At 42.5% G+C, this 23931-nt stretch overlaps 1 protein-coding gene across 1 annotated transcript in view; it reads left to right on the top strand.

Annotated features, from left to right (window-relative positions):
* Positions 1-10149: 10149 nt before the first annotated feature.
* LOC106587081 (ryanodine receptor 3) overlaps positions 10150-23931 on the top strand; it is a 168910-nt gene continuing 155128 nt past the window's right edge. Inside the window, 1 exon segment of the mRNA XM_045715707.1 lies at positions 10150-10624. Within this exon segment, the coding sequence (XP_045571663.1) occupies positions 10577-10624 (48 nt within the window). The 5' untranslated portion in view covers positions 10150-10576.

Genomic DNA, 23931 nt, shown 5'->3' on the forward strand with positions numbered 1-23931 from the left:
TCTGAGTATGTACAGCAGCTGTGAGTGCCCAAATAAACTCAGCAAAAAAAGAAACGTCCTCTCACTGTCGACTGCGTTTATTTAAAGCAAACTTAACATGTGTAAATATTTGTATGAACATAACAAGATTCAACAACTGAGACAAATTGAACAAGTTCCACAGACATGTAACTAACAGAAATGGAATAATGTGTCCCTGAACAAAGGGGGGTCAAAATCAAAAGTAACAGTCAGTATCTGGTGTGGCCACCAGCTGCATTAAGTACTGCAGTGCATCTCCTCCTCATGGACTGCACCAGATTTGCCAGTTCTTGCTGTGAGATGATACCCCACTCTTCCACCAAGGCACCTGCAAGTTCCCAGACATTTCTGGGTGGAATGGCCCTAGCCCTCACCCTCCGATCCAACAGGTCCCAGACATGCTCAATGGGATTGAGATCCGGGCTCTTCGTTGGCCATTGCAGAACACTGACATTCCTGTCTTGCAGGAAATCACTCACAGAACGAGCAGTATAGCTGGTGGCATTGTCATGCTGGAGGGTCATGTCAGGATGAGCCTGCGGGAAGGGTACCACATGAAGGAGGAGGATATCTTCCCTGTAATGCACAGCGTTGAGATTGCCTGCAATGACAACAAGCTCAGTCCAATGATGCTGTGACACACCGCCCCAGACCATGATGGACCCTCCACCTCCATATCGATCCCGTTCCAGAGTACAGGCCTCGGTGTAATGCTCATTCCTTCGACGATAAACACGAATCCGACCATCACCCCTTGTGAGACAAAACTGCGACTCGCAGTGAAGAGCACTTTTTGCCAGTCCTGTCTGGTCCAGCGACGGTGGGTTTGTGCCCATAGGCGACTTTGTTGCGGTGATGTCTGGTGAGGACCCGCCTTACAACAAGCCTACAAGCCATCAGTCCAGCCTCTCTCAGCCTATTGCGGACAGTCTGAGCACTGATGGAGGGATTGTGCATTCCTGGTGTAACTCGGGCAGTTGGTGTTGCCATCCTGTACCTGTCCCGCAGGTGTGATGTTCGGATGTACCGATCCTGTGCAGGTGTTGTTACACGTGGTCTGCCGCTGCGAGGACGATCAGCTCTCCATCCTGTCTCCCTGTAGCGCTGTCTAAGGCGTCTCACAATACAGACATTGCAATTTATTGCCCTGGCCACATGTGCAGTCCTCATGCCTCCTTGCAGCATGCCTAAGGCACGTTCACACAGATGAGGAGGGACCCTGGGCATCTTTCTTTCTGTGTTTTTCAGAGTCAGTAGAAAGGCCTCTTTAGTGTTCTAAGTTTTCATAACTGTGACCTTAATTACTACCGTCTGTAAGCTGTTAGTGTCTTAACGACCGTTCCACAGGAGCATGTCCATTAATTGTTTATGGTTCATTGAACAAGCATGGGAAACAGTGTTTAAACCCTTTACAATTAAGATCTGTGAAGTTATTTGGATTTTTACTAATTATCTTCAAAAGACATGGTCCTGAAAAAGGGACGTTTCTTTTTTTGCTCAGTTTATAACCATTTCAAAGAGAGCATAGGTTTTTAGTGCATTTACTACCACTATTTCCATTCCAAACATGTGTATACATTTGATACGTGTTCAGATTAAATGTGACCCTGGCATTAATCTAGTTTTATTTTAATCTGGAGACAAGTTGAATTGAACCTGCAATAGAACTGTGATCAACCTGCTTATCTTTCTGTATTTTGTTAATGCTACAACCCTTACATTTTTTTATACAATAAACTTTGTCTATTACATTGGTTTGTGTGCTGAATAATTTCAAATGGCCTATTCACTCTTGTCAGTATGCACTGTTGAGATTGCTCTGAGGTACTGTATACATCCTGTTGAAATCTAACCCAAACACAACTATTGACTTATTTGGTCAGAGCCACTGTATGTAACTTGTGTCAATTCTAGTATCAAACTATGGATTCTGTTCTCTCACTGTTGGCAGAAATTACTCTGGATTGTCGTGTAACTAGTATACACATCCTGCATTGCTTTATTTAATTTGTTCTAAGCATTTTTATGGCCGAATCAAGACGTAGGATACTGTACGTCCTGCAATTCATATTATATTGTACGGCCGCTATTCCATTGGTAGCTTAATGTAATGGAATCTACCGTAACGTAACATATTATAGTTTCTATTTTATTTTATTGAACCTTTATTTAACTAAGCAAGTCAGTTAAGAACAAATTCTTATTTACAATGACGAACTACACCGGCCAAACCCAGATGACGCTGGCCCAATTGTGCGCCACCCTATGGGACTCCCAATCATGGCCGGTTGTGAAACAGCCTGGATTGGAACCAGGGTGTCTGTAGTGACGCCTCAAGCGTGACGCCTCCATCTTAAATAAGCATGCCCCTTTCAAAAAATGTAGAACTAAGAACAGATATAGCCCTTGGTTCACTCCAGACCTGACTGCCCTCGACCAGCACAAAAACATCCTGTGGCGCACTGCACTAGCTTCTAATAGTCCCCGAGATATGCAACTTTTCAGGGAAGTCAGGAACCAATACACACAGTCAGTCAGGAAAGCTAAGGCTAGCTTTTTCAAACAGAAATTTGCATCCTGTAGCTCTAACCCCAAAAAGTTTTGGGACACTGTAAAGTCCATGGAGAATAAGAGCACCTCCTGCCAGCTGCCCACTGCACTGAGGCTAGGAAACACTGTCACCACCGATAAATCCACGATAATCGAGAATTTCAATAAGAATTTCTCTACGGCTGGCCATGCTTTCCTCCTGGCTACCCCAACCCCGGCCAACAGCTCTGCACCCCCTTCAGCTACTTGGCCAAGCCTCCCCAGCTTCTCCTTCACTCAAATCCAGATAGCAGATGTTCTGAAAGAGCTGGAAAACCTGGACCCGTACAAATCAGCTGGGCTAGACAATCTGGACCCTCTCTTTCTAAAATTATCCGCCGCTATTGTTGCAACTCTTATTACCACTCTGTTCAATCTCTCTTTCGTATCGTCCGAGATCCCTAAAGATTGGAAAGCTGCCGCAGTCATCCCCCTCTTCAAAGGTGGTGACACTCTAGACCCAAACTGTTACAGACCTATATCCATCCTGCCCTGCCTTTCTAAAGTCTTCGAAAGCCAAGTTAATAAACAGATCACTGACCATTTCGAATCCCACCATACCTTCTCCGCTGTGCAATCCGGTTTCCGAGCCAAGTCACGGGGGCACCTCAGCCACGCTCAAGGTATTAAACAATATCATAACCGCCATCGATAAAAGACAGTACTGTGCAGCCGTCTTAAATTAACCTGGCTAAGGCTTTCGACTCTGTCAATCACCGTATTCTTATCGGCAGACTCAACAGCCTTGGTTTCTCAAATGACTGCCTCGCCTGGTTCACCAACTACTTCTCAGATAGAGTTCAGTGTGTCAAATCGGAGGGCCTGTTGTCTGGACCTCTGGCAGTCTCTATGGGGGTACCACATGGTTCAATTCTCGGGCCGACTCTTTTCTCTGTATTTATCAACAATGACACTCTTTCTGCGGGTGATTCCCTGATCCACCTCTACGCAGACGACACCATTCTGTATACATCTGGCCCTTCTTTGGACACTGTGTTAACTAACCTCCAAAGGAGCTTCATTGCCATACAACACTCTTTCCGTGGCCTCCAACTGCTCTTAAATACTAGTAAAACTAAATGCATGCTTTTCAACCGATCGCTGCCCGCCAACACCTCTTTGGCAGCCTTTCCTTCCAGTTCTCTGCTGCCATTGACTGGAACGAATTGCAAAAATTGCTGAAGTTGGAGACTTATATCTTCCTCACTAACTTTAAACATCAGCTATCTGAGCAGGTAATAGCCCATCCAATCTACCTACCTCATCCCCATAATGTTTTTATTTACTTTTCTGCTCTTTTGCACACCAGTATTTCTACTTGCACATGATCATCTGCACATCTATCACTCCAGTGTTAATTAACTAAATTGTAATTACTTCGCCACCATGGCCTATTTATTGCCTTACCTCCTCACGCTATTTGCACACACTGTGTATAGACTTTTTTTCTATCGTGTTATTGATTGTACGTTTGTTTATTCCATGTGTAACTCTGTGTTGTTGTTTGTGTCGCACTGCTTTGCTTTATCTTGGCCAGGTCACAGTTGTAAATGAGAACTTGTTCTCAACCTGGTTAAATAAACCTGGTTAAATAAAGGTGAAATAAAATAAAAAATAAAAAAAAGCTGCGCCACTCGGGAGCCCAGTAAATTGAGGTAAATGGAGGGTCACAAATTAAATTCGGTCAAAGCAATCGAGAAATAGGACACTCTACGTCATACAATTTGTGTGGCTCAGTTGGTAGAGTATGGTGTTTGCAATGTCAGCATGGTGTGTGCAACGCCAGGGTTGTGGGTTCGATTCCCACGGGGGGCCAGTACAAAAAATAAAAAAATAAATGCATGAAATGTATGCTCTCACTACTGTAAGTCGTTTTGGATAAGAGCGTCTGCTAAATGACTAAAATGTTTTATATTGTTCGACTGCTATTCCTTTGGTAATCTAAAGTAACATATCCTACTAAAGCAGTCGATCATAATATATCATACTAAATGGGTCAAAGCATACTGATGCAATCAAGACGTTGGACGTCCTACAGTTCTATAGTATTATATAGTAAGACCGTTATTCCATCGGCAGCCTAATGTAATGTAAGCTAACATAACGTAACATACACTCTTAGAAAAAATGGTTATCTCTAGAACCTAAAAGGGTTCTTCAGCTGTCCCCATAGGAGAATCCTTTGAAGAATCCTTGATGGTTCCAGGTGGAACCCTTTTGGTTTTATGTAGAACTTTTAGGGTCCTACATGGAATCCAAAATGGTTCTACCTGGAACCAACAAAGGTTTTACCTGGAACCAAAAAGGCTGGAACCATATAGCCTACCTACCGGCTCCCTAAAAAGTTGGGTAAACAATAGTTTTCTGTGGATATCTTATCTAAAATTTAGAGCAGCTGAAGGACAAACAGCACATAAAACCGATAGAGTAGGTTTATTGTAATTTTATTCAACATTCTGGCTTGTAAGGAACATTTACACGATTTTGCAGGGATTAGTTTCAGGCTGTATTTACCAAATAATTGTCAATTACAGCCTAATTAATCAAGCTGTAAACCACTCCTTTTTGGGGGTTACGGGTCAAACCTTTTGAGAACCACTTTTAGACGAACATCCATCATTCCAATTGGAACAATGTCACAAGGTGGCAGCATTGGACCATAAAACATTAGGCTATCTCCAATTAAGACTTAAGTCACAACATTGGTCTACTGTTCGAGAAAATACAATTACAGCCCATGTCAAGCAAAATACTTGGCTAATTATTAATTATAGGTCTATGTATTTGTTTTTGTGAAATAAATGACTAATTTGCCCTCAAAGAAATACAAACCGGAGGCGGAGGGGTGAGGAAGAACTATTCTCTGTCAAGATGATAAAATATTGACTTTACAAACATCTTAGTACATAAGCTCTTTAACATTGTTTTGTTCAAGTTCAAGGTTTTATTGTCACATGCACAGTGAAATGCTTAGCTTGCATTATCAACAGTGCAGTAATCAATATAAAAATAGCATAACTAATTAAAAAAATATATATACAGTACCAGTCAAAAGTTTGGACACACCTACTCATTCCAGGGTTGTTCTTTATTTGTACTATTTCTACATTGTAGAATAATAGTGAAGACATCAAAACTATGAAATAACACATATGGAATCATGTAGTACCAAATAAAGTGTTAAACAAATCAAAATATATTTGATATTTGAGATTCTTCAAAGTAGCCACCCTTTGCCTTGATGACAGCTTTGCACACTCTTGGCATTCTCTCAACCAGCTTCATGAGGTAGTCACCTGGAATGCATTTCAATTAACAGGTGTGCCTTGTTAAAAGTTAATTTATGGAATTTCTTTCCTTTTTAGCCAATCAGTTGTGTTGTGACAAATAGGGGTGGTATAGAAAAGATACACCTATTTGTTAAAAGACAATGTCCATATTATGGCAAGAACAGCTCAAATAAGCAAAGAGAAACAACAGTCCGTTACTTTAAGACATGAAGGTCAGTCAATCCAGAACATTTCAAGAACTTTGAAAGTTTCTTCAAGTGCTATGATGAAACTGACTCTCATGAGGACGGGCACAGGAAAGGAAGACCCAGAGTTACCTCTGCTGCAGAGGATAAGTTCATTAGAGTTAACTGCACCTCAGATTGCAGCCCAAATAAATGCTTCACAGAGTTCAAGTAACAGACACATCTCAAAATCAACTGTTCAGAGGAGACTGCGTGAATCAGGCCTTCATGGTCGAATTCCTACAACAACAAAAAAACACTACTAAAGGACACCAATAATAACAAGAGACTTGCTTGGGCCAAGAAACACGAGCAAAGGACATTAGACCGGTGGAAATCTGTCCTTTGGTCTGATGAGTCAAAATTTTCAATTTTTGGTTCCTACCGCCGTGTCTTTGTGAGACGCAGAGTAGGTGATCAGATGATCTCCGCATGTGTGGTTCCCACCGTGAAGCATGGAGGAGGAGGTGTGATGGTGTGGGGGTGCTTTGCTGGTGACACTGTAAGTGATTTATTTATAATTCAAGGCACACTTAACCAGCATGGCTACCACAGCATTCTGCAGCGATACGCCATCCATCTGGTTTGCGCTTAGCAGGCCTATCATTTGTTTTTCAACAGGACAATGACCCAACACACCTCCAGGTTGTGTAAGGGCTATTTGACCAAGGAGAGTGATGTAGTGCTGCATCAGATGATCTGGCGTCCACAATCACCCGACCTCAACCCAATTGAGATGGTTCAGGATGAGTTGGACTGCAGAATGGAGGAAAAGCATCCAACAAGTACTCAGCATATGTGGGAACTCCTTCAAGACTGTTGGAAAAACATTCCAGGTGAAGCTGGTTGAGAGAATGCCAAAAGTGTGCAAAGCTGTCATCAAGGCAAAGGGTGGCTACTTTGAAGAATCTAAAATCTAAAATATATTATGATTTGTTTAACACTTTTTTGGTTACTACATGATTCCATATGTGTTATTTCATAGTTTTGATGTATTCACTACTATTCTACAATGTAGAAAATAGTACAAATAAAGAAAAACCCTTGAATGAGTTTGTTTCCAAACTTTCGACTGGTACTGTATATATAATAAAGAAAACACGAGAACAAGAAATAAGATATGAAACTTAATACCAAATGTACAATGTGCAGGGATACTAGAGTATTTGAGGTAGATACCGTACATAAATAATAATATTTGTATTTTTTTATTTCACCTTTATTTAACCAGGTAGGCTAGTTGAGAACAAGTTATCATTTACAACTGCGACCTGGCCAAGATAAAGCAAAGCAGTTTGACACATACAACAACACGGAGTTACACACGGAATAAACAAACATACAGTCAATAATACAGTAGAAAAAAAAGTCTATATACAGTGTGTGCAAATGAAGTAAGATAAGGGAGGGAAGGCAATAAATAGGCCATGGTGGCGAAGTAATTACAATATAGCAATTAAACACTGGAGTGGTAGATGTGCAGAAGATGAATGTGCAAGTAGAGATACTGGGGTGCAAAGGAGCAAGATAAATGAATAAATACAGTATGGGGATGAGGTAGTTGGATGGGCTATTTACAGATAGGCTATGTACAGGTGCAGTGATCTGTGAGCTGCTCTGACAGCTGGTGCTTAAAGCTAGTGAGGGAGATATGAGTCTCCAGCTTCAGTGATTTTTGCAGTTTGTTCAAATCAATGGCAGCAGAGAACTGGAAGGAAAGGCGGCCAAGTTTGGGGGTGACCAGTAAGATATACCTGCTGGAGCGCGTGCTACGGGTGGGTGCTGCTATGGTGACCAGCGAGCTGAGATAAGGCGGGGCTTTACCTAGCAAAGACTTGTAGATGACCTGGAGCCAGTGGGTTTGGCGGTGAGTATGAAGCGAGGGCCAGCCAACGAGAGGGTACAGGTTGCAGTGGTGGGTAATATATGGTGCTTTAGTGACAAAACGGATGGCACTGTGGTAGACTGCATCCAATTTGTTGAGTAGAGTGTTGGAGGCTATTTTGTAAATGACATCGCCGAAGTCGAGGATCGGTAGGATGGTCAGTTTTACGAGGGTATGTTTGGCAGCATGAGTGAAGGAGGCTTTGTGCTACCTGTCCCAGACCTGTTGTCCCAGACCTGCTGGAACCCCGACCTATTCACCGGACGTGCTACCTGTCCCAGACCTGCTGTTTTCAACTCTCTAGAGACAGCAGGAGCGGTAGAGATACTCTCAAAGATCGGCTATGAAAAAGCCAACTGACACTTACTCTTATGTTACTGACTTCTTGCACCCTCGACAACTACTATGATTATTATTATTTGACAATGCTGGTCATTTATGAACATTTGAACATCTAGGCCATGTGCTGTTATAATCTCCACCCGGCACAGCCAGAAGAGGACTGGCCCCCCCTCATAGCTTGGTTCCTCTCTAGGTTTCTTCCTAGGTTTTGACCTTTCTAGGGAGTTTTTCCTAACCACCGTGCTTCTACACCTGCATTGCTTGCTGTTTGGGGTTTTAGGCTGGGTTTCTGTACAGCACTTTGTGATATCAGCTGATGTAAGAAGGGCTATATAAATACATTTGATTTTGATTTGATTTGATTTGTTGCACAATAGGAAGACGATTCTAGATTTAATTTTGGATTGGAGATGCTTAATGTGAGTCTTTTTTTTTATGTGAGTCACATTAAAAAGTCACATTAAAAACTCATAATAATAAAAATGGTAAACAGTATGGCAGCACCATAACCGATGGATGGCTGTGTATGTGGTGGTGAGTATGTGCATGTAAGTGTGTGATTGAGTGTGTGTGCAAGACTGACAGTGTAGGTACGATGAGTGGATATGTGAACAGGGCTTGAAAGTGACTGGTAGCAACAATTTATAAATACTTTTGGTACTATACTAGTGGTAATATCTACATGTAAACACAAACAATAGTGACCAGTAGCAGGATAAAATAGATAGGTTCTAATTGTAATGCCAATCAATAATCAAATAACAGCAGAATAGTGGTGGTAATACAGCTAATCAATAACCATTTTAGCAGCAGCGTAGGTGTGAGGAGGAGCAGTAATTGTTAGCCATTTAACAGTATAATGGCCAGGGGATAGATGCTGCTTAGAAGTCTATTGGTCTGTGCCTTGATGCGCGGGTACCATCTGCCAGACCAGAGCACAGAGAACAAACAGTCCATGTCTGCAGTGGCTGGAGTCTTTGGCAATTTTTCGGACCTTTCTCAGACACTGTCTGGCATGTACTTCCTGGATGTCTGGGAGCTCACCCGCAGTGCTGCGCGGGGCTGTCTGCATCACCTTCTGTAGGGCCTTCTGGTCAAGGGTGGCGCAGTTTCCATACCAGACGGTGATACAACCAGTCAGGAGGATGCTCTCCATGGAGCAGCTGTAAAAGTTCCCAAGGATCTAAGGGGCCATGCCAAATCATTGCAGCCTCCTGAAGGAGAAGAGTTACATAGTCTCAGAAAAATACAGAATATTGCTATTGCTGCACAACTTGACCACGTTTTAGGTTGTGCATCTGACTGAAGCTATGACCATTAGCTAAGTAAGCCTAATGAAAGTTGAGGTTATGCATTGATTTGCTCTCTAGTGTTGCAACATTATTTGAATCAGTGTTGTTTCCGTCCCTGTTGTCAAAACAATGGGCTTTAATATGCTGCTGGACTGGGTAGCCTATGCAGGCCTATTATAGGTCATATTTACACGTTTAACCTGACTCTACAATACATTATTTATTTAAGCGACATAAGTCGATTTGTAGCCCACACTGAATATTGAACATTATTTCATCGTTCGCTAATAGCGCAATATTGAAGCCATACTTGTCATTCTGGGTGCTGTCCATGGTGTTGATTTTTGGAAGCACTTAGGCCTACTTGGCTACAATTTCATGCATCTTGGATGCTAGATAGCCCAATTTTGCTGTCTATTCTACACACCAAAATATACCATATACCATCGAATACCATCGCTGTAGCATATGTAATAGATTCTGTTGGCCAACGGAAAACCAATTGTCATGCGCAATTATGTGGCTGTTGTATGGTGAGGGAATTTTGAAAGCTCGCGCTTTAATGTTTTAGGTATATTAATCATTTGTATTTTTATTTTACCTTTATTTAACTGAATAAGATCCACTGGTGACGTAGACGACAAAGACCCCACTGCCGTATTTTGACTGCAAGACTACGCTTCACATTCCAGACCCGTTCTCATTTGCTCCAGCCTATACCAACGCTCACACGCTCCTTCGGGAACAGCACCGCTGGCATTTGCAATGAGCGAGCGGGCGTGAGTGAGTGACAGGCTCCAATAGTTCGCTCGGTCTCCGGTATATGGCTGTGGATTAGCTATATGCTAATATCGATAAGAGAGAGGAGCAGCAGCGTGGTGCTGCAAGCCGACAGTGGAGGCTACCCGAGTCTGAGCAGGCTCCTCAACAGCCATGGCTGAAGGTGGTGAAGGGGAGGATGAAATTCAGTTCTTGAGAACTGTAAGTAGCCTAATTTCCGTCCGCTATTTCTTGAGGCAACCTGCCTCCTGTGTGCATTTCGAGCATTTTATCCCATGCATGTCGATGCCTATGTAATAGCCTACTGCTATTAGCGTTACAGATTATGCTTTGTGCAGCCAGGTTATAGACTACATGTTGATTATGAAATATGGCTACAATGTAGCCTATAGTTCTAATTACGAGTAGACTGTCTCCTGAACGTGTTGGCTTTATAACCACCGCGCTTTTTGGGTAGCCCTCAATAACCTGCTCCCTCGTAAAGCAGACCTGCCTCGCGATGACAGGACCTTTTTGTTTGGCTCATCCCTCACCTTGATTCCCTCCTAGATTTAACTTGTCCGCTTGTCTCATTACGTTTTGCTATTAATGAATACCTCGGAATGCCTACCCGTGTCGGCCTACTACATCCAGTTTACGCGACGATCTCTGTCTCACTTCCAGCCCACAATCCTCCTGCTTTGTTGTTGTTAATTGATAACTACGTGTGCCTTTTCCAGGCGTATCAATGCTGTCCATAGTTAGAAAAAGTTCACCTTTTCATGCCTAGTTCTTATTCAAGGAAACGTTCCAACTCACAAGATATTGGTGAACAACTTCTACTCTTAACCTCAAATTCTGCGTATAGTGTCTATCCAGGCAGATATATATGCAATAAACAAATAACACAAATTATCACGTTATAATGAACAGCAATAGCTGAATATAGGCCTAATATTGTTATGGTCATTTATTGAGATATAGATATATGAGGTAATGGCAGCACATAGTTCCCAGTGCTCTCCCAGGACTCCCGGTTTAGGCATGTGAATTATCAAATGGCAACAATGATTTGTGCAATAGACTTCCTTGGTTCTGTCTAACCATGCTGTCAGGATCGCAGCACATAAACCTGCCAACACAATGTGGTTCTATACTAATTAAAGTAGGGGCTGTAAGTTGAGGTGGAATGGCCCAGAGGAGCTCCTCTCCTTATGGTCTACACTACTTGGTGCTACTCAGCTCTTACTATAGTGTGGCGTTGCAGTTTATGCTAGAAAAACAATTGTGGGTGAAAATACGTGAAGATGCATTGATTACTGATCCATAGGCTAAGATTGAACTGTTTTGGAGCATTTATTTTGAATACTTTTTTATCCTTCTGCCCTGTAGATTTATCTACAAAATTGAGGCTTTTCCAAAACCAAAACTTGAACCAGAGTGACAATCCACCTCTTAAGAGAGGCTACTTACTTGGAAATTAGCAGTGGGCATTAATTCTTACACGTTTGCATTGCTTGGAAGCCTCCTGTATTCCCAGAGATGCCAGTGGGGTTTAAAATGAGCCCCTGAAAAAGTTGATGATTTCAACGTCCCACAGCTCCCTGTCCCTTGTTACCACTCCATTCAGAGGTCCTTACATCAGCATTCACACTGCCCCAAACAGTGCTGACATTTCAGCACCATTACTGCTTGGAGAGCTAGCACCTGTGTCAGCCAGCAGTCTGCAGTTGTGATCTACACAGTAAAAACAATGAGCAAAAGTTCTGGAGTTGGCCCTTATCGGGTTTTGCTGTCTGTGCTAAAATGATGTTTCTTAGTCAATCAAATTTGTCCTGGCTGGTCCCACCGCAGTTGTCCTATTTGGAAAAGTTCAAATGTGACGCTTTGAGTTGCAAAGGCACGGCTCCTTTAAGAGGCTTTGCAGCTTGTTGCATCTTTCCACACGGGGCAGCAGCTGACTGGATGGCACGGGGATGGGGATGGGGTCTGCGCTAGTGTGTGGATGTGTGAATGCAAAGTGGGCTAGGCTGTGTGGTGCTGCTGCAGAAGCAGGCAGGCTGCTCAAGACGTGCCACAGCAGAGCAGAGTGCAGAAATTATTCATCAGGCCAAGTTGCAGCTGAGCTGAACCATTGAGCCGTCAATGAGTCTCGACTCTCTATCCTCACACTGATGCCAACACACATTAGAGCGCACACACATGTGCACACTAATACACACCCTTGTGCATGCACACATTAACATCCAATCAGAAGCGCACACACACAGTCTCTGACTGACCTTGCCTTTGCATGGATACTGTTTAGCTGTAAACAGGAAGCAGGTTTTCCTCCTAGATTCAAATAGGTGCACAAACTACCTTTTCTCTAGTAACAACTAAACAAAGTAATTTCCCCTAAAAGAGAACAGAGAAATTAGCCCCTGGTGGCCTGCTGTCTAAAGCCAGCCCCGGCCGGGTTTTACACACCAGCCAAGCTTCTGGGAGAGCGCGATGGTACCCTTTTGATTAGAGAGTATTTCTCTGTCATGGGTAATTTGATGCTACAGGAAGAGAAACAGCTCTTATTGTGGTCTTGTTTAATGTTAGAGGGTGCTAGGGGGAAAGGTTGTTTCTCTATTTGTAGATGTCCTGAGATGCACCAGCATAGGGCCTCATAAGCAGGATGATGATTAAAAAAATATCAGCTTATTTGAATTTATTATGGATCCCATGGGGTCCGGCAAAATTAAGGCAGTTATACAATTTTAAAAACATTACAATACATTCATTACAGAATTCACAGCACACTAAGCTTATATGGCATAACGGATCAGACTGTTTGTTAAGTAAGAACAGTTTTGCAAATTAACTATAGTATGTTGTGTCGCTTTTAATCAGTATCAGTAGCCTGTGCTTATGCTTGTTTGCACACGTTCGTGCCATGGTTCCACCTCTAACTTAACACCCATGGGCTCTAACAGGGAGCTGATCTGTGGGGGGATGGAACAGTCTGCAGAGGGAAACAAGCCATTGGCTTTTTCTAATTTTGTTTGTTATTTCAGCCTAAGTTTGTTTGTCTGTTTGATTGTGCTGTGATTCTGACAGGAGGCCTCTGATTTGTACATGCAGCACGCTGCGTGGGGCCTGATGCACACATCAGATCACTAAGGAATAGATATGTGCTGGGGCCACAACCCCCTCCTCGGGAAGAGCCCCAGCTGGGAGAATATCAAAGTCTCCGGCTCCATTAGCAGGTAGTGGGGTAGTGGAGGCAGCAGTGAAAAGGGCAGCGTATGAGTGTGACTAATGTGCTATGGCAGCGTTTGGGACGGTTACGTTTTATGTGGAGAGACTGTCTGACCTGGTGTACCAACCAGCTGTCAGCACATTCAGAGAGAAAAGCGTTTGGTAATGAACCACCACTGCTCCCCTCCTAACACAAAAACAACTCCAGGTAAGCTTGACTTGGCACCAGCTCCAAACAGACGCTGGAGTGGAACGCCTTATCCTGGCTGGTGGGTGTATTCTCTAATGGCAGCAGTGCGGGATAGCTGCCTCCTCTGCTACACACACATTTCTCTGTGAGTGCTTCTGGCTGTCTCTCTCTCAATTCAATTTCAATTTCAATTTAAGGGCTTTATTGGCATGAGAAGCATATGTTAACATTGCCAAAGCAAGGGAAGTAGATAATAAACAAAAGTGAAATAAACAATACAAATTAACAGTAAACATCACACTCACAAAAGTTCCAAAAGAATAAAGACATTTGAAATGTCATATTATGTGAAAAAAGTACAAAAGTGGGAAAAAATTAACATAAATATGGGTTGTATTTACAATGGTGTTCGTTCTTTACCGGTTGCCATTTTCTTGTGGCAACGGGTCACAAATCTTGCTGCTGTGATGGCACACTGTGGTATTTCACCCAATAGATATGGGAGTTTAGCAAAATTGGGTTTGTTTTCAAATTCTTTGTGGGTCTGTGTAATCTGAGGGAAATACAGTATGTGTCTCTAATATGGTCATACATTTGGCAGGAGTTTAGGAAGTGCAGCTCAGTTTCCACCACATTTTGTAGGCAGTGTGCACATAGCCTGTCTTCTCTTGAGAGCCAGGTCTGCCTATAGTCAAAGCTTTCCTTAAGTTTGGATCAGTCACAGTGGTCAGGTATTCTGCCACTGTGTACTCTCTGTTTAGGGCCAAATAGCATTCTAGTTTGCTCTGTTTTTTTGTTAATTATTTCCAATGTGTCAAGTAATTATCTTTTTGTTTTCTCATGATTTGGTTGGGGACTCTTCTCCATGCTCATATCTCTGTAGGTGATGGCTTTGTTATGGAAGGTTTGGGAAACATCTCTTTTCTGGATTTTGTTAATTAGCGGGTATCGGACTAATTCTGCTCTGCATGCATTATTTGTGGTTTTACGTTGTACACACAGGATATTTTCGCAGAATTCTGCATGCAGAGTCTCAATTTGGTGTTTGTCCCATTTTGTGAATTCTTGGTTGGTGAGCAGACCCCAGACCTCACAACCATAAAGGGCAATGGGTTCTATAACTGATTCAAGTATTTTTAGCCAGACCCTAATTGGTATGTCAAATTTTATATTCCTTTTGATGGCATAGAAGGCCCTTCTTGCCTTGTCTCTCAGATCGTTCACAGCTTTGTGGAAGTTACCTGTGGTGTTGATGTTTAGGTCGAGGTATGTATAGTGCAACGGTGTCTAGATGAAATGTATATTTGTGGTCCTGGCAACTGGACCTTTTTTGGTACACGATTATTTTTTGTCTTACTGAGATTTGCTGTCAGGGCCCAGGCCTGACAGAATCTGTGCAGAAGATCTAGTTGCTGCTGTAGGCCCTCTTTGGTTGGGGACAGAAGCATCAGATCATCAGCAAACAGTAGACATTTGACTTCAGATTCTAGTAGGGTGAGGCCAGGTGCTGCAGACTGTTCTAGTGCTCTCGCCAATTTGTTGATATATATGTTAAAGAGGGTGGGGCTTAAGCTGCATCCCGGTCTCATCCTACTGCCCTGTGGAAAGAAATGTGTGTTTTTTGCTCATTTTAACGGCACACTTGTTGTTTGTGTACATGGATTTTATAATGTTTTCCCCCAACACCACTTTCCATCAATTTATATTGCAGACCCTCATGCCAAATTGAGTCAAAAGCTTTTTTGAAATCAACAAAGCATGAGAAGACTTTGCCTTTGTTTTGGATTGTTTGTCAATCAGGTGTGCAGGGTGAATACGTGGACTGTCGTACGGTAATTTGGTAAAAAGCCAATTTGACATTTGCTCAGTACATTGTTTGCACTGAGGAAATGTACGAGTCTGCTGTTAATGATAATGCAGAGGATTTTCCCAAGGTTGCTGTTGACACATCCCACGGTAGTTATTGGTGTCAGTTTTGTCTCCACTTTTATTCATTGGGGTGATCAGTCCTAGGTTCCAAATATTGGGGAAGATGCCAGAGCTAAGGATGATGTTAAAGAGTTTAAGTATAGCCAATTAGAATTTGTGGTCTGTATTCTGTCACGAACTTGCCATGTTGGTGAGGTTTATGACCCCCATAAATACCTTTCCCCATTTTCTCTCTTTACTCTACAGAATGGACTCTTGGAAAACCCTTTGTTAACATAGAGAGAGTATTGTAACATCAAAAGGTTGGGGAAAAGAACAATCTTTATGTAATCCAACCAGTTGAAAGTGTTCGTTGGTACTTTAAGAATATGCTGTCAGATCAGTTGTCGTCTGAGACATTATTACTGATGATAGGACGACATAAACTGTATCTTGGAAAGTCTACACATTCAGATTCACATGGAATTGTTGTGCAATTTAAATGTTTAAATATGAAACTATTTGTGAAAAGATTAAATGTAATTTCAGTTTTTAAAATGAGAGAATTGTTTTCATAAGTAAGTAAAATAGGCATTGGTTGGAAATGATGAACCAAGCCCTTTTCTACATTTCTATAAGAGCCCCCGTGATCCAATTCATGCAAACTAAACCAACCTCAGCGTGAGCTCTGGTTGCGAATGGTTGAACGACTACAACCTAACGAAATTAACATTGTGTTCCCGATGACGTGAGGACTGATGTCCATACGTTTAAAATTGCGAATTTCAACGTGGAGGTGACGATCGCCACGCTGGAAGGATGAATTTCGACTATACCAGCCAGAATATAGCATGAGCTTATAGTATGGCAACTTGGTATGAACTTTGAACTCTTATTCCCTAAAGAAGTGATACATCCTAGACATTGAGTTATCAGCAACAGCTGTAAACGTGCGTGGCCTAGGAAAGGATGGACAATCTCTTCAGAACAACAGGGTACTACAACGTATCCGTTCAACCACATGACGACGGTACTACAACATATCCATTCTACCACAAGCCGACAGACAACAACGTATCCGCCCAGAAATATTCTTCAAAGGACAAGGGAGATCTCTGCTGGGCAACCCAGCCTTCCATCTTCGACCAATCTATTGAAGCGCAGCTCAGAGTAAATATATTTATTGCATTTTTCTTTTCCGAATGGGCGGTTATTTAGAATGCATAAGATTCTGTATTTACGATAGCATAGCTTCATAAGGTCCGATAGAGACCCAATCCTTTTGTTCCTCAATCTTCCCGCGCTTTCATTCAAACCCAACCTCCTTTCTTGTGTAACCAGCCGTCATATCGGTTTCGTCCGCTAGGGACGTTTTCTTTTATGACATAATTAGTAATCAATGTATGATCCATTCTGTGTATATGTCATTCTGTGTGATTATTTAGGTATTTAGTAAATCAATAATTGAACCAAATTTTGTATTGCTGATTCAACCTGTTAGCCAGGGTTCGTGAAGATAACCAAGAATTTTACGACGTTCAGATGAGACTGAATAAGGTGACGATTAATAATTGACTGCTATTGATATAAAAGATGATCAGGTGTTTAAGAGTTTATTCGGAAGACAACAGCTCTATAAGCATTCTTCCGTGGTGCCCCGTCTGTCACGTCCTGACCAGTGAAAGAGGTCATTTGCCATAGTAGAGTGGTCAGGGCGTGGCAGGGGGGTTTGTTTCGTAGGTATTTTGGGTTTTCTGTTTCTGTGTGGGTTTGTTCTAGTTATCATTTTCTATGTGTTGGTTTTCATTTTCGGCCGGGTATGGTTTCCAATCAGAGGCTTTCGTCTTTCGTTGTCTCTGATTGGAAGCCATACTTAGGCAGCCTGTTTTTCCTTTGGGGTTGTGGGTAGTTGTTTTCCGTTCTAGTCTAGTGTACCTGACGGGACTGTGTTGGTCGTTTGTTATTTTGTCAAGTGTGTTCATTAAAAAGTTTGAAAATGAGCACTATCCACGCTGCGTCTTTCTCCATTTTACGACCCCTGTGACACCGTCTTCCTAGTTAATTACATTTACATGATTAGTTTAATCAGGTAATATTAATTACAGAGAATTTATTTGATAAAATAGCATGTCATATATCACTTAATCCATTGTAAAGACACAACAATTCTATCATTTCATTGAGGATACCCTCAACACCACAGGCCTTTTTGGGTTGGAGGGTTTGTTTATTGTCCTGTAGTTCATTCAGTGTAATTGGATAATCCAGTGGGATCTGGTAGTCTATAATGGTTGATTCTAAGATGCGTATTTGATCATGTATATGTTTTTGTTGTTTGTTCTTTGTTATAGGGCCAAAAAGATTGGAGAAGTGGTTTACCCATAGATCTCCATTTTGGATAGATAACTCTTCGTGTAGTTGTTTGCTTAGTGTTTTCCAATTTTCCCAGAAGTGGTTCGAGTCTATGGATTCTTCAATTACATTGAGCTGATTTCTGACATGCTCTTCCTTCTTTTTCCGTAGTGTATTTCTGTATTGTTTTAGTGTTTCACCATAGTGAAGGCGTAGGCTCAGGTTTTCTGGGTCTCTGTTTTTGTGTGGATAGGTTTCTCAATTTATTTCTTAGGTTTTTGCATTCGTCATCAAACCATTGGTCATTGTTGTTCATTTTCTTCGATTTTCTGTTTGAAATTTTTAGATTTGATAGGGAAGCTGAGAGGTCAAATAAACTGTTTAGGTTTTCCACTGCCAAGTTTACACCTTCACTATTACAATAAAACATTTTGTCCAGGAAGTTGTCTAAAAGGGATTGAATTTGTTATTGCCTAATTGTTTTTTGGTAGGTTTCCACACTACTTTCCTTCCATTTATAGCGTTTCTTAATATTATTCAGTTCCTTTGCCTTTGATGCCTCATGATTGAGCAATCTCTGTTCAAGTAGACTGTGATTTTCCTGTGATCTGATAGGGGTGTCAGTGGGCTGACTGTGAATGCTCTGAGAGACTCTGGGCTGAGGTCAGTGATAACATAGTCTACAGTACTACTGCCAATAGATCAGCTATAGGTGTACCTAACATAGGAGTCCTCTCGAAGCCTACCGTTGACTATGTACATACCCAGCGTGCGACAGAGCTGCAGGAGTTGTGACCCGTTTTTGTTGGTTATGTTGTCATAGTTGTGCCTGGGGTGCATATGGGTGAGGGAATGCTGTCACCTCCAGGTAGGTGTTTGCCTCTCTGTGTGCTGAGGGCGTCAGGTTCTTGTCCAGTTCTGGTATTTAGGTCGCCACAGACTAGTACATGTCCCTGGGCCTGGAAATTATTGATTTCCCCCTCCAGGATGGAGAAGCTGTCTTCATTAAAGTATGGGGATTCTAGTGGGGGGATATACAGTTGAAGTTGGAAGTTTATCTTATCTTAGCCAAATACATTTAAACTCAGTTTTTCACAATTCCTGACATTTAATCCTAGTAAAAATTACAAGTCTTATGTCAGTTAGGATCACCACTTTATTTTAAGAATGTGAAATGTGAGAATAATAGTAGAGAGAATTATTGATTTCAGCTTTAATTTCTTTCATCACATTCCCAGTGGGTCAGAAGTTTAGATACACTCTTAGTATTTGGTGGCATTGCCTTTAAATTGTTTAACTTGGGTGAAATGTTTTAGGTAGCCTTCCACAAGCTTCCCACAATAAGCTGGGTGAATTTTGACCCATTCCTCCTAACAGAGCTGGTATAACTGCGTCAGATTTGTAGCCCACCTTGCTCACACACGCTTTTTCAGTTCTGCGCACAAATTCTCTATAGGATTGAGGTCAGGGCTTTGTGATGGTCACTCCAATACATTGACTGTGTTGTCCTTAAGCCATTTTGCCACAACTTTGGAAGTATGCTTGCGGTCATTGTCCATTTGGAAGACCCATTTGCGACCAAGCATTAATTTCCTGACTGATGTCTTGAGATGTTGCTTCAATATAAGTGCACCAGTCCCTCCTGCAGCAAAGCACCCCCACAACATGATGCTGCCACCCCTGTGCTTCATGGTTGGGATGGTGTTCTTCGGCTTGCAAGCCTCCCTCCCCCATAACAATGGTCATTATGGCCAAACAGTTCTATTTTTGTTTCATCAGACCAGAGGACATTTCTCCAAAAAGTACAATCTTTGTCCCAGTGTGTAGTTGCAAACCGTAGTCTGGCTTTTTTATGGCGGGTTTGGAGCAGTGGCTTCATCCTTGCTGAGCGGCCTTTCAGGTTATGTCAATATAGGACTCGTTTTACTGTGGATATAGATACTTTTGTACCTGTTTCCTCCAGCATCGTCACATGGTCCTTTGCTGTTGTTCTGGAACTGATTTGCACTTTCCGCACCGAAGTACATTCATCTCTAAGAGACAGAATGCGTCTCATTCCTGAGCGGTATGACGGCTGCATGGTCCCATGGTGTTTATACTTGCGTACTATTGTTTGTACAGATTAATGTGGTACCTTCAGGCGTTTGGAAATTGCTCCCAAGGATGAACCAGATTTGTCTTGGTTGATTACTTTTGATTTTCCCATGATGTCAGTTAGCTTATCAGAAGCTTCTAAAGCCATGACATAATTTTCTGGAATTTTCCAAGCTGTTTAAAGGCACAGTCCATTTAGTGTATGTAAACTTCTGACCCCCTGGAATTGTGATACAGTGAAATAATCTGTCTGTAAACAATTGTCGGAAAAATTACTTGTGTCATGCACAAAGTAGATGTCCTAACCGACTTGCCAGAACTATAGTTTGTTAACAAGAAATTTGTTGAGTGGTTGAAAATGAGTTTTAATGACTCCAACCTAAGTGTATGTAAACTTCCGACTTCAACTGTAGGTAGCACACAGGAGGGCATTTTTCTCTGTTGAGATCATTTCCTTTTGAATTTCTTGCCAAATGTAAAATGTTCCTGTTTTGATTAGTTTAATAGTCAGTTAGGTCTGCTCTATACCAAATTAGCATACCCCCTGAGTCCATTCCCTGTTTCACACCCGGTAGTTTGTTGGATGGGACTACCAGCTCTTTCTCTCTCTCCTCTCATTCTCCATTCCCATCTATCTCTGTGTAGTAGCTCCTTCAAAGGGCCTGGTAGGGCCCTGCTGCTACTCTGCCTGCCTGTGCTGCATGCCATTAGGTTCTTCTGTCTTGATCTGTAATTGGGGCATTCTTAGACAATCATCCAGTGAGCGGCCTGTTAGGGAGTCATGGAAACCTCCCTGATATCTGGGCTGATAGAGAAGGTCATTTCCAGCTGTTTGAAGTAGAGGTCGACTGATTAATCGGAATGGCCGATTAATTAGGGCTGATTTCAAGTTTTCATAACAATCGGAAATCGGTATTTTTGGACGTCGATTTTTTTTTTTAAATTATTTTTATTATTATAATTTTTTTTGACCTTTATTTAACTAGGCAAGTCATTTACATTTACATTTAAGTCATTTAGCAGACGCTCTTATCCAGAGCGACTTACAAATTGGTGCATTCACCTTATGATATCCAGTGGAACAACCACTTTACAATAGTGCATCTAAATCTTTTAAGGGGGGGGTTAGAAGGATTACTTTATCCTATCCTAGGTATTCCTTAAAGAGGTGGGGTTTCAGGTGTCTCCGGAAGGTGGTGATTGACTCCGCTGTCCTGGCATCGTGAGGGAGCTTGTTCTACCATTGGGGTGTCAGAGCAGCGAACAGTTTTGACTGGGCTGAGCGGGAACTGTGCTTCCTCAGAGGTAGGGGGGCCAGCAGGCCAGAGGTGGATGAACGCAGTGCCCTTGTTTGGGTGTAGGGCCTGATCAGAGCCTGAAGGTATGGAGGTGCCGTTCCCTTCACAGCTCCGTAGGCAATCACCATGGTCTTGTAGCGGATGCGAGCTTCAACTGGAAGCCAGTGGAGAGAGCGGAGGAGCGGGGTGACGTGAGAGAACTTGGGAAGGTTGAACACCAGACGGGCTGCGGCGTTCTGGATGAGTTGTAGGGGTTTAATGGCACAGGCAGGGAGCCCAGCCAACAGCGAGTTGCAGTAATCCAGACGGGAGATGACAAGTGCCTGGATTAGGACCTGCGCCGTTTCCTGTGTGAGGCAGGGTCGTACTCTGCGAATGTTGTAGAGCATGAACCTACAGGATCGGGTCACCGCCTTGATGTTAGTGGAGAACGACAGGGTGTTGTCCAGGATCACGCCAAGGTTCTTAGCACTCTGGGAGGAGGACACAAGGGAGTTGTCAACCGTGATGGCGAGATCATGGAACGGGCAGTCCTTCCCCGGGAGGAAGAGCAGCTCCGTCTTGCCGAGGTTCAGCTTGAGGTGGTGATCCGACATCCACACTGATATGTCTGACAGACATGCAGAGATGCGATTCGCCGCCTGGTTATCAGAAGGGGGAAAGGAGAAGATTAATTGTGTGTCGTCTGCATAGCAATGATAGGAGAGACCATGTGAGGATATGACAGAGCCAAGTGACTTGGTGTATAGCGAGAATAGGAGAGGGCCTAGAACAGAACCCTGGGGGACACCAGTGGTGAGAGCGCATGGTGCGGAGACAGATTCTCACCACGCCACCTGGTAGGAGCGACCTGTCAGGTAGGACGCAATCCAAGCGTGGGCCGCGCCGGAGATGCCCAACTCGGAGAGGGTGGAGAGGAGGATCTGATGGTTCACAGTATCAAAGGCAGCAGATAGGTCTAGAAGGATGAGAGCAGAGGAGAGAGAGTTAGCTTTAGCAGTGCGGAGAGCCTCCGTGACACAGAGAAGAGCAGTCTCAGTTGAATGCCCAGTCTTGAAACCTGACTGATTAGGATCAATAAGGTCATTCTGAGAGAGATAGCAGGAGAGCTGGCCAAGGACGCCACGTTCAAGAGTTTTGGAGAGAAAAGAAAGAAGGGATACTGGTCTGTAGTTGTTGACACATTTAAGAACACATTCTTACTTTCAATGATGGCCTAGGAACGGTGGGTTAACTGCCTTGTTCAGGGGCAAAAGGACAGATTTTTACCTTGTCAGCTCGGAGATTCAATCTTGCAACCTTACGGTTAACTAGTCCAACGCTCTAACCACCTGCTTTACATTGCACTCCACGAGGAGCCTGCCTGTTACGCGAATGCAGTAAGAAGCCAAGGTAAGTTGCTAGCTAGCATTAAACTTATCTTATAAAAAACAATCAATCAATCATAATCACTAGTTAACTACACATGGTTGATGATATTACTAGTTTATCTAGCCTTTCCTGCGTTGCATATAATCGCTTAGGTACACGTTGCTCCAACCATAAACATCAATGCCTTTCTTAAAATCAATACACAAGTATATATTTTTAAACCTGCATATTTAGTTAATATTGCCTGCTAACATGAATTTCTTTTAACTAGGGAAAATGTGTCACTACTCCAAGTCTCAGAGCGAGTGACGTTTGAAACGCTATTAGCGCGCACCCGCTAACTAGCTAGCCATTTCACATCGGTTACACCAGCCTAATCTTGGGAGTTGACAGGCTTGCGTTTTGCCAGCAGCTCTTCGCTGTGCTTCAAGCATTGCGCTGTTTATGACTTCAAGCCTATCAACTCCCAAGATTAGGCTGGTGTAACCGATGTGAAATGGCTAGCTAGTTAGGTGGGTGCGCGCTAATAGCGTTTCAAACGTCACTCGCTCTGAGACTTGGAGTAGTTGTTCCCTTTGCTCTGCATGGGTAACGCTGCTTTGAGGGTGGCTGTTGTCGATGTGTTCCTGATTCGAGCCCAGGTGTGCGCGAGGAGAGGAACGGAAGCTATACTGTTACACTGGCAATACTAAAGTGCCTATAAGAACATCCAATAGTCAAAGGTATATGAAATACAAATCGTATAGAGAGAAATAGTCCTATAATTCCTATAATAACTACAACCTAAAACTTCTTACCTGGGAATATTGAAGACTCATGTTAAGGAACCACCAGCTTTCATATGTTCTCATGTTCTGAGCAAGGAACTTAAACGTTAGCTTTCTTACATGGCACATATTGCACTTTTACTTTCTTCTCCAACACTTTGTTTTTGTATTATTTAAACCAAATTGAACATGTTTCATTATTTATTTGAGGCTAAATTGATTTTATTGATGTATTATATTAAGTTAAAACAAGTGTTCATTCAGTATTGTTGTAATTGTCATTATTACAAAAAAAAATTAATCGGTTAGCGGCTTTTTTGG

The sequence above is a fragment of the Salmo salar genome, chromosome ssa01 (assembly GCF_905237065.1).
Source record: "Salmo salar chromosome ssa01, Ssal_v3.1, whole genome shotgun sequence".
Lineage (NCBI taxonomy): Eukaryota > Metazoa > Chordata > Actinopteri > Salmoniformes > Salmonidae > Salmo > Salmo salar.